The sequence below is a fragment of the Oncorhynchus gorbuscha genome, linkage group LG16 (genome assembly GCF_021184085.1).
Source record: "Oncorhynchus gorbuscha isolate QuinsamMale2020 ecotype Even-year linkage group LG16, OgorEven_v1.0, whole genome shotgun sequence".
Lineage (NCBI taxonomy): Eukaryota > Metazoa > Chordata > Actinopteri > Salmoniformes > Salmonidae > Oncorhynchus > Oncorhynchus gorbuscha.
In genome coordinates this window covers 28,660,467-28,678,897 of record NC_060188.1, presented here as the reverse complement: position 1 = coordinate 28,678,897, position 18,431 = coordinate 28,660,467, and the positions used below count along the sequence as shown (strand labels likewise).

The 18,431-nt window shown below is 42.1% G+C and overlaps 1 protein-coding gene across 1 annotated transcript; it reads left to right on the top strand.

Moving 5' to 3' along the window:
- LOC123999307 (ubiquitin-conjugating enzyme E2 Z) lies at positions 1–18,272 on the top strand. Its single transcript, XM_046304926.1, has 7 exons — positions 1–795; positions 2,462–2,534; positions 3,102–3,289; positions 4,901–5,012; positions 5,380–5,492; positions 9,478–9,568; positions 14,612–18,272. The coding sequence occupies exons 1-7, from the start codon at positions 359–361 to the stop codon at positions 14,786–14,788; spliced, it is 1,191 nt and encodes a 396-aa protein (XP_046160882.1). The 5' UTR covers positions 1–358; the 3' UTR covers positions 14,789–18,272.
- Positions 18,273–18,431: the final 159 nt, after the last annotated feature.

Here is an 18,431-nt window from a genome sequence, read left to right as displayed (position 1 = left end):
AAGTGGTTATGGAAAACAGAAGAAAAAGCTAACCGATAAACAGGCTGAATCCGCAAACTGCGTTGATGACTGGCAAACTGAGAATTTGTGACGGGTAATATATTATAGCGTTAACTTTTCGACTGACTGTTTGTAGTTTTATATGACATAGCTAAACACGATTAGCTACTTTTAGAGGCGAGAAGAAAGGCATACAATGCCGTGGGAGTGCTTTTTCTCATCTTCGCCTCTCCTTGCTCGTCTTCCTCATTTAACGACTGCGTGAGGACGGACTCAAAACAAGAAACTGCTGTATCGACAAATGTCAACTGTAGCTAGCAAGCTAGCTAGCTGTAACCTGAACAAGTGTTAATTTACAATGGCGGATAGCGTAGGAGAGGTTGCTAATGGTGAAATTGGGTTAGGTGTTGGTAGTCAGGGAAATGGAGCTCCGTTGTTACCTAGTTTGGGTAATTCTCTGCCGGGCCACTCGACGAGTGGAGCTAACCTGGCCTCACCACCTCCTGCAGCGGCCGCAGAGACTGGCCTAGCTGTCATGTCCCCTGGAGCCACAACCACCTCAACCGTGGTGACTGGGAGCGGGTTTGGAGGTGCAGGTGTTCTTAGCGCTGTAGTGGGCTCTGCCATTCCAATACCCCTCTACTCGGCCACCAATGCTCTGCCAGGCGGTATCGGTTTGGGGGTGGCCGGAGCAGGCCTCTTGTCCCAAATTCATGCAACGTCCTGGGACCCAACACTAAGTACCGACTGGGACAACGAGAAGACGTCCCAGCAATGCATTCTCCGAATCAAAAGGTAAACATCTGAGTATCCAGATATACACTGGTGGGCTTGCCTGTTACAACATATGGAATGTGGTTCCATGCTGTCTGAAAACGAAAGAACCACATCACACGTGTTTTTGTGACTATAAATGTTACTTTTTGCTAACACCGCTGTTGCATACGGCAGGGAGCCTAGTGGTAGAGCGTTGGATAAGTAATTGAAAGGTTGCTGGATCGAATACCTGATCTGACAAGGTAAAAATCTGTAGTTCTACCCTTGAACAAGGCAGTTAACCCACTGTAACCCCGGTAGGCGTCATTGTAAATAGGAATTTGTTCCTAACTGACTTGCCTGGTTAATTTTTTTATTTTTAAGTCTATGATCATGACTCAGTTCCATGACATTACACATGACTCATTGGAAGGCGTCTACTGTATTGGGGAGTTTTGATAAGAGCCCTGACACTGTCTGAACTTTGGCACCTTTCATATCAGGTGTCCTGGAGTGGCGCAGCGGTCTAAGGCACGGCATCTCAGTGTAGAGGCGTCACTACAGACGCTGGTTCGTTCCCGGGCTGTGTCACAACCAACTGTGATCGGGCGGGCACAATTGGCCCAGCATCGTCCGGGTTAGGGGAGGGTTATTTTAAATAGGAATTGGTTCTTAACCTACAGGTAAACCTATAGGTAAAAATACAACATTTGAGGAAATACATTTTTTTTAAACAATAGGTTAAATTGATACACATGTTCATAGGGTTAGTGTTCCCACACGGCCATATCTCCATGTTACAGCGCTTGTTTAATTAGCTATCTAGCATGTTCTGAACACTTGTGTCTAAGCATACATAACTCGAGAAGTGTAGTTTCGCTGGATGGAGGCACCCATAACTGTATGGATCTGTAGAAAACCTCTGCAGTAAATGTATATTTTTTTATTTGAAGGTTTCTTTCCCGCTGATGAAAGATATGGGATATGTTTCGAAAGCTCTGTCGCAAGTGATAATTAACGTCGGTTAACTTTAAAACGGCGTCAGGATTGTAGTTCCAAAGAGGTAGTTTTGGGCGAAGCTAATGGCTGAAAGCTAGGGAGAAGGCAGAATGCCGCTTAGTTTTCAAGCGCTTGGACTGACAGTGAGGATTTGTGAAGAGCAGAATCAACAACCTCTGCAAAACAATTGCTTTTGTGAGAAGGTGTTAATTATGTAAATTACAGCTGAAAAGTACCAGAGGCCTGCCTTTGGTCCCATGTGAGCGCAGGTCCATTAGAGTATGACCCCGTGAGACACTGGTACTGGCCAGTATAGATGAAAACAGAAAAGTCTGAGCCTTTTGGGTGAAACACTGGGGTAAATCCTGTAAGAAAATGGTTACTTACGCTACTAGTTAGGCCAATAGTTAGTATTGATTGGTCAGAGTTACTGATGTCATAACGTGTCAATCCGTTTGCTTACTGTGATGTGACTCTGTAATTAATATATTGACCTTATATTATGAAAAGTATAAACACAACATTGTCAACATTACATTGTTGACATAAAAGGTGCCACTTGTCTCGTAAAATGTTTTGCCCCTAGTGCCAGTCTGCTTGTGCTAATCATGCCAAGTAGGCAAGAGCACAAACAGATCTGGGATCAGGCTGCTATCATTGTGTATTAGCATCTTTTCTTAAGTTTGCCGCCTTATTCTCTCCTCAGGGATATAATGTCCATCTATAAGGAGCCTCCCCCGGGTATGTTTGTGGTTCCTGACCCTCATGACATGACTAAGGTAAAGCTCACTGACTTTAACCACCACTCCCTAAGTCCACAGGGTCTGTTCTGGTACAACTGTACAAAGTCAGACAGCAATGCGAGTTTCATCAATGGCCATTGTCATTTGGCTATGATGTTGAAATATGAGCCTTAGACCTTACTGTGCTACGTTTAGCTAGCCAAACTGTGAAGTGTTTGACTGGTGTATGAAACAATCCAATATGGGACTTGAAAGACGGGCTGTCCTTCAAATGTTGATGCAGAGTTACAGTTAAAGCAACTCCTATCCCAGGCTCAAGTTGTGTGGGGGGGATCCTTCTTTATATCAATTGTTCATTTTCTTTTGTCAGGCCCCAATTTACTTTATAACCCACAGACTCAATGTTTGTACTAAGTCCCAAAAAATCCATGAAATTGGACATACTAAACAAACAATACAGCCATTGAAGAGCTTTTTCTGTGGCAAGAGGAACAGCCATCTTGGAATTAGTGTTCTGCACAACTATTATGAGGATTATGGAGAAATTCAATGCATCAACACCCTCACTAAATATTAGTCCTGACTCTAGTCTTCCCTCCTTAGATCCATGCCCTCATCACAGGACCCTTCGACACGCCCTACGAGGGAGGCTTCTTTCTTTTCCTGTTCCGCTGCCCCCCGGACTACCCCATCCACCCCCCACGGGTCAAGCTCATCACCACCGGCCAAAACACTGTGCGCTTCAACCCCAACTTTTACCGTAACGGCAAAGTATGCCTCAGCATCCTCGGGTAAGCCAGGATCCTGCAGCTCAGGGGAAACCTGCTGCACCTGAGCAACCCATACATCTATGCCCATTTCCCTTTCTAACTAGGGGAGGGGGTGACTAGGGGTCGAAATGGGACACGGCATTCAGCAGTCAACCTTTTTAAACCCAGACCCATAGAAAAGTAGCTCTTACAAACTATATACATGGGACACAGTGGGATGTGGGGCGGCAGGTAGCCTAGTGGTTAGAGCATTGGGCCAGTAACCGAAGGGTTGCTAGATTGATTCCCCGAGCTGACTAGGTAAAAATCTGTCCTTCTGCCCCTGAACAATGCAGTTAACCCACTGTTCCTAGGCTGTCATTGTAAATAAGAATTTGTTCTTAACTGACTTGCCTAGTTAAATAGATTTAAAATGTGACCTGCAATCAATATCAGGATCCCACCTAATTAAACACAGAGAATGAAAAACAGCAGACAGTACTGCCCAATAGTTGCAAGTGCTTCTGTATTACTCAAGCCTACCTGGTCTGACCACAACTGTAAGAGGTCATTCTTTGGCAGAACATGGCTATTTATGGCAGCTCTCTATATAGAGACGCAGATCATTTCTTGCATTTCAGCACATCCTCCCAGAGCGCCCCCTCACTGTCGACGTGTGTGACTTTGTCCCAGAAGATTCGATGCCATCGTTCTCCTGCTTTCAATAGTACACAACAAAAAAATATATTGGATCATGTGCCCATGTTTAGTAATTCAAAGCAAATGTTATTTGTGACATACACATGGTTAGCAGATGTTAATGCGAGTGTAGCGAAATGCTTGTGCTTCTAGTTCTGACAATGCAGTAATAACCAATGAGTAATCTAACCTAACAATTCCACAACTACTACCTTATACACACAAGTGTAAAGGGATAAAGAATATGTACATAAAGATATATGAATGAGTGATGGTACAGAATGGCATAGGCAAGATGCAGTAGATGGCATAGAGTACAGTGTATATCCATATGAGATGAGTAATGTAGGGTATATAAACATAAAGTGGCATAGTTTAAAGTGGCTAATGATACATGTATTACATAAAGATGGCTAGATGCAGCAGTTTAAATGAGTACAGTATATACATACAGTGGGGCAAAAAAGTATTTAGTCAGCCACCAATTGTGCAAGTTCTCCCACTTAAAAGGATGAGGCCTGTAATTTTCATCATGTTTACACTTCAACTATGACAGACAAAATGAGGGGGAAAAATCCAGAAAATCACATTGTAGGATTTTTAATGAATTTATTTGCAAATTATGGTGGAAAATAAGTATTTGGTCACCTACAACCTAGTCGTTTAGCTCCGTTACCTTAGCGTTCATGGGAACAGGAACAATTTTATTTTGCACCTATGGCTCCTTGAAACAGCTTTGAAATACTTCCTCTCTTTCCCTTTATAGTAGTGTTGGTCAGTCTCGGGAACCTACAGGGAGTGCAAAGTTGATCTACTTACTATTCAGTCTACAATACTTTTTTGGGTGAAACACCGTAGCTCATATACAACTTAAACTTTATATTTTGCTTGGTGCGCGGGCTCCTGACCTGAATCTTTTGTGCTTTAACCTCTTTGTTCTGGGTTGTTGTCTAGGACTTGGACAGGGCCAGCATGGAGCCCAGCCCAAAGCATCTCCTCCGTTCTGATCTCCATCCAGTCTCTGATGACTGAGAACCCCTACCACAACGAGCCAGGCTTTGAACAGGTAAGTCTATAGCAGTCTAAGTCTAATTTAGCTGGCAAGCCAAAGCATAATCCCCAGAATGCAGTTAAATCCCACCGCCTTATGGGGAATCTGGTTCCCTGAAGAAATGCTGCCATTTTGATCAACAAAGCTGCTGTGTTTTTGGCATATGATATTGTGATGTAATGTGACTGTTGTCTGACTTAAAGAAGACTTCAGCTGTTCTATGTTTTTATTTAGTTGTTTGCTATTTCTTCCCCATTTGTAGACATTTGTGTAAACGTGTTTGTGAAAAGCAACAGACTGACCATATCGGTGTGGGGTGTGTCACTTTTTGTGTCTTGAATGTCCCCCTTACATCTGCTCCCTCTGACACTCCCTTTGCCAGGAGAGACACCCGGGAGACAGCAAGAACTACAATGAGTGCATCCGCCATGAGACCATGCGCGTGGCTGTATGTGACATGCTGGATGGGAAGGTGCCCTGTCCAGAAGCCCTGTGGTGAGTTCATCTTGGATTGTTGACTCCAAAATAAAAGTTTGAGACTTGAAACCTTAAAAGTGGACTGATGTCGAGATGAGTCAATGTTCCACGGCATCTACTGTCTAGATCCAGCTACAATTCTTCAGAAGGTATTCAAACGCCTTGAAGCTTTCTACATTTTGTTGTTACAGCCTGAGTTTAAAATGGATTACATTTTGATTTTGTGTCACTGATCTACACACACTACCCCATAATGTCAGTGGAATTATGTTTTTAGAAATGAAAAACAAATGAAAAGCTGAAATGTCTTGCGTCAATAAGTGTTCAACCCCATTGTTATGGCAAGCCTAAACTTCAGGAGTAATTTGTTTAATAAGTTGAATGGACTTACTGTGTGTAATAATTGTTTGACATAATTGATGATGCAGATGCTAAACTACAGAACTGTTTTGCTCGCACAGACTAGAATTTCTTCCGGGATTCTTACGATGGCATTTAGTAGTACACCACATCACTGGCTTCATCAATAAGTGCATCGACAACGTCATCCCCACAGTGACCATAAGTACGTACCCCAACCAGAAGCCATGGATTACAGGCAACATCCTCACTGAGCTAAAGGGTAGAGCTGCCGCTTTCAAGGAGCGGGACTAACCCGGACGCTTATAAGAAATTCTGCTTATAAGAAATCCTTTGACGAACCATCAAACAGGCAAAGCGCCAATACAGGACTAAGATTGAATCGTACTACACTGGCTCTGACGCTCGTTGGATGTGGCAGGGCTTGCAAACTATTACGGACTACAAAGAGAGGCACAGCCGCGAGCTGCCCAGTGACACTAGCCTACCAGACTAGCTAAATAACTTCTGTGTGATCACGCTCTCCGTAGCCGATGTGCGTAAGACCTTTAAACAGGTCAACATTCACAAGACCACAGGGTCAGACGGATTACCAGGTCACGTACTCCGAGCATGCGCTGACCAACTGGCAAGTGTCTTCAATGATATTTTCAACCTGTCCCTGACAGTCTGTAATACCAACAAGCAGACCACCATTGTCCTTGTGCTCAAGAACACCAAGGTGACCTGCCTAAATGACTATCGACCCGTAGCACTCACGTCTGTAGCCATGAAGTGCTTTGAAAGGCTGGTCATGGCTCACATCACCATTATTCCAGAAACCCTAGACCCACTCCAATTTGCATACCGCCCCAACAGATCAACAGATGAAGCGATCTCTGTTGCACTCCACACTGCTCTTTCCCACCTGGACAAAAGGAACACCTATGTGAGAATGCTATTCATTGACTACAGGTCAGCGTTCAACACTAAAGTGCCCTCAACTCATCACTAAGCTAAAGACCCTGGGACTAAACACCTCCCTCTGCAACTGGATCCTGGACTTCCTGGTGGGCCGCCCCCAGGTGGTAAGGGTAGGTAACAACACATCCGCCATGCTGATCCTCAATACGGGTTCTCCTCATGGGTGCATGCTCAGTCCCCTCCTGTACTCCCTATTCATCCATGATTGCATGGCCAAGCACGACTCCCAACACCATTAAGTTTGCAGATGACACAACCGTGGTAGGCCTGATCACCGACAATGATGAGACAGCCTATAGGGAGGAGGTCAGAGACCTGGCATTGTGGTGCCAGAATAACAACCTCTCCCTCTCCCTCAACGTGATCAAGACAAAGGAGGTGATTGTGGACTACAGGAAAAGGACTGAGCATGCCCCCATTCTCATTGATGGGGCTGTAGGGGAGCAGGTTATGAGCTATGTACCTTGGTGTCCACATCACCACCAAACTAATATGGTCCAAGCACACCAAGACCGCTGTGAAGAGGGCACAACAAAACCTATTCCCCCACAGGAGAAAATATTTGGCATGGGTGCTCAGATCCTCAAAAGGTTCTACAGCTGCACCATCGAGAGCATCTGGACTGGTTGCATCATTGCCTGGTATGGCAACTGCTTGGCCTCCGACCACAAGGCACTACAGAGCGTTGTGCGTACGTACATCACTGGCGCCAAGCTTCCTGCCACCCAGGACCTCTATAGTGTCGGTGGAAGGCCCTAAAAATTGTCCGATTCCAGCCACCCTAGTCAGACTGTTCTCTCTCGGGAAGCGGTACCGGAGTGCCAAGTCTAGATCCAAAAGGCTTCTTAACAGCTTCTACCCCCAAGCCATAACTCCTGAACAGCTACCTGGACTATTTGCATTGTCCCCCACCATTTTTATGCTACTGCTACTCTATTATCCATACATAGTCACTTTACCTTTACCTACATATTACCTCAACTAAACTGCACATTGACTCTGTACCGGTACCCCCTGTATATCGCCGCTCTACTGTTATTTTGTTTTTCTATTTTAATGTTATTATTATTTTATATTTTTAATAAAATGTATTTAATACTTTCTTATCCAACAATGCAGTTAAGAAAATAAGAGTTAAGGGCTTGTAAGTAAGCATTTCACTCGGAGGTCTGCACCTGTTGTATTTGGCGCATGTGACAAATCAAATTTGATTTGAATAATTTAAGTTGAGTTTTGAATGACTACCTCCTCTCTGTAACCTATACATACAATTATCTGTAAGGTCTCAAGTCGAGCAGTGTATTTCAAGCATAGATTCAACAACAAACACCAGGGATGTTTTCCAATGCCTTGCAAAGAAGGGCACCTATTGGTAGATGTGTAAAACAAATAAAAAGCAGACATTGAATATCGCTTTGAGAATGGTGTAGTTATTAATTACACTTTGGATGGTGTATCAATACACCCAGGCACTACAATGATACAGTTGTCCTTCCTAACTCTTGACTGAGAGGAAAGAAACCGCTTTGGGAGTTCACCATGAGGCCAATAGTGATTTTTAAGTAGTTTGAGTTAAATGGCTTTGAGATTAAACAACTGAAGATGGATCAACAACATTGTAGTTACTAACATAAATGACAAAGTGAAAAGAAGGAAGCCTGTACAGAATACAGAAAAATATTCCCAAACATTCATCCTGTTTGCAGTAAGGCACTAAAGTAATACTGCAAAAAAAAATGCAGCAACAAAAATGTACTTTTTGTCCTGAATACAAAGCATTATGTTTGGGGCAAATCCAACACAACACATTGAGTACCACTCACTATATTTTCAAGCATGCTGGTGACTGCATCATTTTATGGGTATGCTTGCCATCTGCAGGGACTGGAGGTTTTTTTTGGGATAAAAAGAAACTGACTAAAGCTAAACGCAGGCAAAATCCTAGTGGGAAAACCTGGTTAATTCTGCTTTCCAACAGACACTGGGAGGCAAATAGACCTTTCTGCATTATAATAACCTAAAATCCCAGGCCAAATGTACACTGAAGTTACTTAAGATGATACTTCATGTTCCTGAGTGGCCTAGTTGCAGTTTTGACTTAAATCGTCTTGAAAATCTATGGCAAGACTTGAAAATGGCTGTCTAGCAATGATCAACAACCAGCTTGAAAGAGCTTCAAGAATTTAAACAAATAATGGGAAATATTGTACAATCCAGGTTTTCCAAGCTCTTAGAGACTTAACCAGAAAGACTCACAGCTGTATTTGCTGCCAAATGTGACTGTGTTGACTCCGGGGATTGAATACTTATCTAATCAAAATAGTTTATTTTCCATCAATAATAAAATGTTGTATTTTGTGTAGATCATTGTCAAATAAATGTAAATCCATTTTAACCCCACTTTTATAACTCAACACAATGTGGAAAAAGTCAAGGGGTGTGAATACTTTCTGAAGGGACTGTATATGCCTGAACTCCAAATTAAGGCTACAGGCCACGTCTAATGTCCTTATTGTATATGAGGCATATAGTTGAACCTTAAGGGATTGCAAGAGACATGTTCAAAGCCACTGACCCACAATCCATTTCGAACACACATCTTTCAATGGCGAGTAATTTCAATTGTAACTGTTTAGCATTTGTTTTTGTGGGTAGTTAATAACCTGTTTCTGTGTTGCAGGAGTGTGATGGAGAAATCATTCCTGGAGTACTATGACTTCTACGAGGGAGTCTGCAAAGAGAGACTTCACCAGCAGGGACAGAACATGCAGGTATGACACACACACACACACACACACACACACCACACGTTTCTTTATGCACCTTGAAGAAGCAGAACACACAGGTTATAATGCATCACACATCCTGATAACTGATGCACTGCACCTTACCTGGGGTTCTATTAGGGTTTCCTAAACTGGGTTCCCGGGACCTCAAGGGGTACACGTTTTGGTTTTTGCCCTAGCACTATATAGCTGATTCAAATAATCAACTATTCATCCAGCTTTACATTTTAATCAGCTGTGTAGTGTTAGGGCATAAACCAAAATGTTCACCCATTTCTGCTTTCATTATGAAGGAAGTTGGAGGTAGTTTTGCGAGCCAATGTAGACTAACATTAGCACAATGACTGGGCATCTGTGGTAACAGCTAGCAATGACTGGATGTCTATGGTAACAGCTAGCGTGCTAGCTATTACCATAGACGCCCAGTCATTGTGCTAATGCTGGTTAGCAACTGTGCTAACACTCGTTAGCAATGTCCTTCAAACTTTACACAGAAACATAATGACATCCACAAGCAGTAGCATTGTGTGGGTAAATTCACTGGGGAAGCCAGAGGGGGAAAGATTATAATGTGTTGTGATAATTGCGTTGTTTGCTCTTTAACCTGTTAGTTCATATGCCTTGCGACAGTGATAGATAGGCCTAAGGCTGAGCCAATAAGACAGTGGCAGAATAACTTTAAACACGCAGTCTGTTTCATCACAAAATCAGAGAGCAAACTCTGTCTGTTGGAGTCCACAAGGCGTATTGCATGTAACAAACAGTTGCATGACCATGCTGTAGGTCATGTAAGTTCATGTTTCCACCATTTTCAGACTGCTAAACAACTGATTTAGAACCACAGTTAACTGAAGTCGCAAAGAAAACAGGAGCTGCCTCCACTTTTCTAGCACCATTTCAACATCATCAAATCACCCATGCTTAGTCTAATACAGTAGTGACAACTAAAAGCTACCAAAAACAAATTAGTCAAAATAATGTGGCTGTCCATGGTTCTGATGTATGTGTGTGAGCGTTCGTGCAAGTAAAAAAGACAAAAAACATGTTGACTCACCCAACTTGTAGAGAAACGCCAATGCCATCCTCTCATTCATGTTGATGAAAACGGTCTATAACTCTGTCATACAGTACACAGTTGTTTTTGTGTTTTTTGTCCGAGGCTACCTGGTTAAAATGCTTACTTGCTAGCCTAACTTTCTTTTGTGAGCAACTTTAAGCTCGTTAACATTAGCCATCTATGTATTGAACCCTCAGGCCAGGGGCACAACAAATTATGTTCTGCCCTTGAACAAGGCAGTTAACCCACTGTTCCTAGGCCATCATTGAAAACAAGAATTTGTTCTTAACTGACTTGCTGAGTTAAATAAGGGTAAAATAAACTATGTATGGTTGGATCATAATCGCTGTCATAATCATTGGGCAGTAAGGAGAATGAAGTCAAACCACAAGTAGATCTCCATGACTAATTTAGGAAAAACACCATTTTAGCTAGCCTGCAGAGGACCACAACCAAATGCAACAATTTTTAAGTTTCTGTCAATGATGTATGCTTTTCATGCAATTTGATAGAAGTGACGCCAACTTCCCATGACACTTTTTGTCATTATTGGTGTGCCAGGACCTGTCACAGTTGAGTGCACTCAGTTTAGCGCAATGCTGATTGGCTATTATTTTATACTTTTTTTTATTTTTATCAAGGGAGGCCAAATGCTCACTTGCTTCCCTTGCATTCCATGCTATGGGCGGCAACAATGTCATAATATTTTGGATCAGACGGCATCAGATAGATGACCTACACATGGAGACAGATGGGTGCTGTTTTGCTCTCAGATGCTTTCTCCGGTGAGGTACATTCGGTCTTTTGCAAATGTTGCTGATGACACAATCGTACTCCACACTGCTCTTTCCTACCTGGACAAAAGGAACACCTAGGTGAGAATGCTATTTGTTGACTACAGCTCACGTTCAACACCATAGTGCTCACGAAGCTAATCATTAAGCTAAGAACCCTGGGACTAAACACCTCCCTCTGCAACTGGATCCTAGACTTCCTGATGGGGTGTGCGCTTAGTTCCCTCCTGTACTCCCTGTTCACCCATGACTCCAACACCAAGTTTGCTGATGACATAACGGTGGTAGGCCTGATCACCAACAAAGAGAGAGCCTATAGGTAGGAGGTTGGAGACCTGGCAACAACCTCTCCCTCAATGTGAGTAAGACAAAAGAGATGATCGTGGACTACAGGATAAGGAGGGCCGAACACGACTCCATTCACATCGACGGGGCTGTAGTGGAGCAAGTTGAGAGCTTCAAGTTCCTTGGTGTCCACATCACCAATAAACTATCATGGTCCAAGCACACCAAGACAGTTGTGAAGAGGGAACGACAACACATTTTCACCCTCAGGAGACTGAAAAGATTTGGCATCGGTCCCCAGATCCTCAAAGTTCTTCAGCTGCACCATCGAGAGCATCCTGACCTGTTGCATCACCGCCTGGCATGGCAACTGCTTGGCCTCTGACTGTAAGGTGCAACAGAGGGTAGTGTACAGCCCAGTAAATCACTGGGGCCAAGCTTCCTGCCATCCGGGACCTACAGTTGAAGTCATAAGTGTACATACACCTTAGCCAAATACATTTAAACTGCAGGATGTTCTAGAACACCCAGGATGTTCTAGAACCCTGAGTTAAACTAAAGCAGTCTTCTATAAAGTTACAAGTCAACATTTTTTTATTTTTTTAAACTGCCAACTCATTTAGGTTATAATCCACGTCCAGGTACAGTTGAAGTCGGAAGTTTACATACACCTTAGCCAAATAATACATTTTATACTCAGTTTTTCACAATTCCTGACATTTAATTCTAGTAAAAATTCCCTGTCAGTTAGGATCACCACTTTATTTTAAGAATGTGAAATGTCAGAATAATAGTAGTGGTTTATTTCAGCTTGTATTTATTTAATCACATTCCCAGTGGGTCAGAAGTTTACATGCACTCAATTAGTATTTGGTAGCATTGCCTTTAAATTTTTAAACTTGGGTCAAATGTTTCAGGTAGCCTTCCACAAGCTTCCCACAATAAGTTGGGTGAATTTTGGCCCTTTCCTCCTGACAGAGCTGTTGTAACTGAATCAGGTTTGTAGGCCTCCTTGCTCACACAAGCTTTTTTCAGTTCTGCCCAAAAATATTCTATAGGATTGAGGTCAGGGCTTTGTGACGGCCACTCCAATACCTTAACTTTGTTGTCCTTAAGCCATTTTGCCACAACTTCGGAAGTATGTTTGGGGTCATTGTCCATTTGGAAGACCATTTGCAACCAAGCTTTTACTTCCTGACTGATGTTGCTTCAATATATCCACATAATCTTCCATCCTCATGATGCCATCTATTTTGAAGTGCACCAGTCCCTCCTGCAGCAAAGCACCCCCACAACATGATGCTGCCACCCCCGTGGTTCATGGTTGGGATGGTGTTCTTCTGCTTGAAAGCATCCCCTTTTCCCTCCAAACATAACGATGGTCATTATGGCCAAACGGTTCTATTTTTGTTTCATCAGACCAGATGACATTTCTTCAAAGTACATCTTTGTCCCCATGTGCATTTGCAAACTGTAGTCTGTTTTTTTTATGGCGGTTTTGGAGTAGTGGCTTCTTCCTTGCTGAGCGGCCTTTCAGGTTATGTCTATATAGGACCTGTTTTACTGTGGATATACATCCTTTTGTACCTGTTTCCTCCAGCATCTTCAAGATCTTTTGCTGCTGTTATGATATTGATTTGCACTTTTCACACCAAAGTACGTTCATCTCTAGGAGACGAACGCGTCTCCTTCCTGAGCAGTATGACAGCTGTGTGGTCCCATGGTGTTTATTCTTGCGTACTATTGTTTGTACAGATGAACGTGTTATCTTCAGGCGTTTGGAAATTGCTCCCAAGGATGAACCAGACTTGTGGAGGTCTAAATTATTTTCTGAGGTCTTGGCTGATTTTTCTTTTGATTTTCCCATGATGTCAAGCAAAGAGGCACTGAGTTTGAAGGTAGGCCTTGAAATGCATCCACAGGTACACCTCCAACTGACCCAAATTATGTCAATTAGCCTATCAGAAGCTTCTAAAGCCATGACTTCATTTTCTGAAATTTTCCAAGCAGTTTAAAGACACAATCAACAAAGTGTATGTAAACTTCTGACCCACTGGATTTGTGATCGTGAAATAATCTCTAAACAGTTGTTGGAAAAATGACTTGTCATGCACAAAGTAGATGTCCTAACCGACTTGCCAAAACTATAGTTTGTTAACAAGAAATTTGGAGTGGTTGAAAAACAAGTTTTTAAATGACTCCAACCTAAGTGTATGTAAACTTCCAACTTCAACTGTATATACTATGCTGTGTCAAAAAATTGTCAGACCCCAGTCACCCAAGTCATAGCCTGTTTTCTCTGCTACCGCACCGCAAGCAGTACCGGAGTGCCAAGTCTAGATCCAAAAGGCTCCTTAATAGTTTCTACACTGCTGTGTAGTCACTTGACCCCTACCTACATGTGCAAATTTACTTCGACTAATCTGTACCTCCGCACATTGACTCAGTACCAGTGGTTCCTGTATATAGCCTCATTATTGGTATTTAATTTTTTTACTTTAGTTAGTAAATATGTTAACTCTATTTTTCTTAACTGCATTGTTGGTTAAGGGCTTGTAAGTAAGCATTTAACTGTAAGGTCTACACCTGTTGAATTTTTTTTTTCTTGGATTGTTTTGGGAAGCCCGACTTCCCTTGGCATCCATGAATACATGCCACTGTCCACGTTCATCTGACTCCTCATTGCCAAAATAATTTGTCGCCGTTTACAGAAGGTTGTCCAAACATGTATAAAGAAATTCTCTATATATGTATACATTTTCTTTAGATAAATAAAAAACAGTATACACTGCTCCCACATGCTATAAACCTGCACCACAACAGTGGAACATTTCAGATTTGAAATATGAGATGCACATCCCACACACTCTTTCTCTCCTTACACACCTCCAGGACCCTTTTGGGGAGAAGAGGGGTCGCTTCGACTACCAGGGCCTACTGGCACGCCTGAGCACCACCCAGAGGCGCATTCGGGAGAAGTGCCCACCGGAGGACAACGATGACCACTCAGACTCTGACACCAGCTCCTCAGGCACGGACCCAGATAGCCAGGGCAGCTCCCAGCCTTAGTCACAAGATGGCGCCACACTACCTTTCTTTTTCAGTCTCCCCCTTTCTGTTTTTGCAAGATGGTTTTGGCTCAAGTGGGATGTTGAGGGGAAAGGCCTGATTTCAGGAAGCACTTATGATACAAAGGCAGGAGATAGCTTAATGTCTGTTTTGATTGGTCCCCCCCCCCCCCCCCCAATGACTGCCTTTTAATTTGTTTCCCCCAGCTATTGTAAGTTAACAATGCCAGTCTACACATAGATGGTGTTGGGAGTTTGGCTTGTAGAAATGGACACTGTTTTTTTTTAAAGCAATTTGTCATAGATTCTGCCTTTTTGTCTTTGTTTTCCCATGCCCGATTGGATTAGGAAGGAGCGGTGAAATCTGAGATTGACCATTCTCAATATTCAGTCTGTACAACCACATCAGTCGTCTTAATCAAATCACCAAACTTCTATTCATTCATACATTGGTACACACACCTCAGACTATCCATTTCTAAAGTCCCATTGTCTCATGTTCTTTCCTTAATCTGAACAGTACTTAATAAAATAATGAACCAAGTCATAATTACATTATGAATTCATAATGAATTGCATTAGTAAAAATAAAAAACACCTCCAGTAATGCCTAGTACAAAATATGTACAGTTGCGGGCACATATATTGGCACCTTTGCACTTTACAGTGGAAAAGATTGTAATATTTATTATTTTCAAAACTGGTTGGATAGCTATTTTTCCCTGTAGGCACTTGCAACTTATGACAAGTGAGGAAAAATTACACCATCTCTTGCCTCTAACCACATTTTTTTGAATTTTCAATAATGCAGTCAGGCCATATTTTGACTTTTTTATTTTATTTTTTATCAAAATTTCAGTTTCATAACATTTCTCGGTCCTTTGCAGATACAATTATACAATTATGTGTGAAGTTTTTTTTTCTCTACTTATTTGAAGAAATAGTGAATCGTTCGAGGGTGCCAATATATCTAATGTATACAGCGAGAGAGTTTATTGTGGTCTATGTGGGGAGTTTCTTAAAATAATTTTCCATTGACTGACTGCTAAAGCCTGCATGGAAAGTTATTTTTTTTTAAATTTTTCTCTGCATGAAAACAAATCTCAATGTTTGTTCATGATTATCATTGCGCTCTATGTAGTGTTGTGGATTTCACCTTCAAGAGATAAGCTTAAGCTAAATGGTGGAGTCTATGGACATTAGGTTTGGGGTCACTACAAAACGTTTAGAAAGATGGATTTGTCATTTGACCTGTCCCATTTAACCAATGCCACATTTTCCATTGCATTTTTCATTGAAGGCAGTGGACTGGTGCCTCTTCAGCTCTATATAGCGGAGTCAGCCGGTACCAAACAGGCACAGACCTGTTTGTTAGATCTCCACGGTGTCACCGTTTCAGTCATCTGAAAGCCACCACCAGGATTTTCAAACGAGCCACGGGAAATGTTTTATGATGGTAACATAAATACCAGAGACACCTGCTTCGATGCCGTGACAACTTTCATTCATTGAGAGTTTCTGTAGATTGGTTTGTAGAATGATTTTATGTTGGTTTGGCTGTTTTTAAGCACTAAATGTTCTACATTGGCTTACATATATGGTGTCTGAAGTGCGTTCCACAGGTTGAAACAGTCTTAAGATACAAGTTCAATATAAACCTAACCTGGCAGTAACACTGACAACACAAACTTGAAATGGACTTAAAGTGATCGAGGATTTTTTTTTTTTTAAGTATGAGAAACCGTATGACCCGTTCTAAACAGTGGTCTTGTCTGCTGTAAGGGGTCAATCTTATTTTTTCATATTGATGTAAAGTTCTTATTCTCGCTTTGAAAGACGTTAAGCCTTATCGATACTTCTTCCCGAGCCACAATTGTTTTCAGTCTCTGAATTGTCCCCCTTCAAAGTGTCACGAAACATTGCCTATCAGCCTGGGCAGCTCACCAATAACCTCTAGTGAGGCCTCAGCGGCTGTTCAGCGGATAGGGGGCTAAACACCTCTACCGTGTCACTTGGTTTGTAGTCCTGTCTAGCAAGATGCAACAAATAATTATACTGTCTTCAGTCTTTATTGCATTTTGGAACTACCCACTCAGGATACAACAAAACCTCTTGCTTTAATTGCCTGTCTGGACCACAATCTACTGTCTAATTAAGGAGGCCAGCTCCAATGCAGAGTGGCACCCAAACAGGACTCGACCACACCCTTCTTTTCCTTCTCATGGACATGTTTTTCTATTCCCTCCCATCTGGGTGCATTTCTGCTCACTTCTCTCAGTCGACAGGGACTGGGACTTCCTCTCACAGGAAAAAATGTTGGATTTAATAGATCTAATGTTTGAGAGTACTTGTAACTTTGTTTGCAAAGTTTGAAAAAAAAAAAGGTTAAAATGTATGACTCTACTGCAAATGAAAATATTAAAGCAAAGATACTACTGGCCAGCTCCACTGCAAAGGATTAGGTGTGAGATGCTCAATGTAGCGACCAGTCAGTTTGAAGCCTTGTTATGGTTTGGTGTGTATATTCCTGTATCATTCTGATGTGACCCGTCTAGTGTGTCCCTTGTCTGATGGTTTATTTTGGGTTTGTGTCCCCAACCCAGAGATTCAAACTGAATCGCTTTTATTAAGGCATCTTCAATCCATAATGATATGGATTTCCATGTAGATGTTTTCAGGAAGTGACTTATGTAAAGTGTAAACTTCTAGAATAAATGTTGGCCATGACATAGTAAAAGTATATAATAATTACAAATGGGGATACCTTATCTGTCAGCCATCTCAATGAGATAAGTAACATTTGTATTGAGTCCCATTGCGTTAGATGTCTCATAGTATGTCCGACCTTCAATCTATGTAATTTCTTATGAGATGAGTGTGACACTATAATACTGCACCTTTTCCCCAAGATTGAATTTAGGACTTGGGATGGTGTAGAGTAGACCACATTGCTTCTTAGATGGCTACCAGCAATGTACAGGGCTGCTAAACCTAGCTGCCACAGAGCTGCTGCTCTACGACAGGGTTTCCCCGAACTCTGTCTCGCCCCCACACCCCCTTGTGGTGCACATTTTGGTTTTTGCCCCAGCACTACACAGCTGATTCAAATAACCAACTCATCATCAAGCTTTGATTATTTGAATCAGCTGTGTATTGCTATGGCAAAAAACTAAACGTGCACCCAGGGGGTGGCCCCCAGGACGGAGTCTGGGAAATCCTGCTCTACTGTACATTCCCACAGGGGCGTTCAACACTCTAATGGCCATTCATTCTGTCTCAGTCAATGGTAAGTGAATGGTTTACATTTTTGAGTTGACAATATGTGGGACCCATTTTAGGCCTTGACTCAACGTTCCAGGCCAAGGCATTAGTCCCAAAACTTTGACTGCCACGTTTATGCAAGAATATTTTCATCTGATTTAATTTCTGTTTTCATTATATTGTATATGTAAAAAAAAAATACTAATAAAATCTACAAATGGCTATTTTGATCTGTGGCATTCTGTTTCAGTGCAAGTATTTATATTATTAATAGTGACAATTTTCTAGGCATTCAGTTGAGGGCTTCAGCCCAGCCACTGGTAATACCAAGGAGGACTACAAGTCCCGTAAGCCCCATATGTAGTCAGTTCTGAAATTATGTT

Coding starts and splice junctions, on each gene's coding strand:
- LOC123999307 (XM_046304926.1), top strand. CDS start 359: ATGGCGGATAGCGTAGGAGAGGTTGCTAATGGTGAAATTGGGTTAGGT. Junction 5,013..5,379: donor ACGAGCCAGGCTTTGAACAG/GTAAGTCTATAG, acceptor TCCCTTTGCCAG/GAGAGACACCCGGGAGACAG. Junction 9,569..14,611: donor AGCAGGGACAGAACATGCAG/GTATGACACACA, acceptor ACACACCTCCAG/GACCCTTTTGGGGAGAAGAG.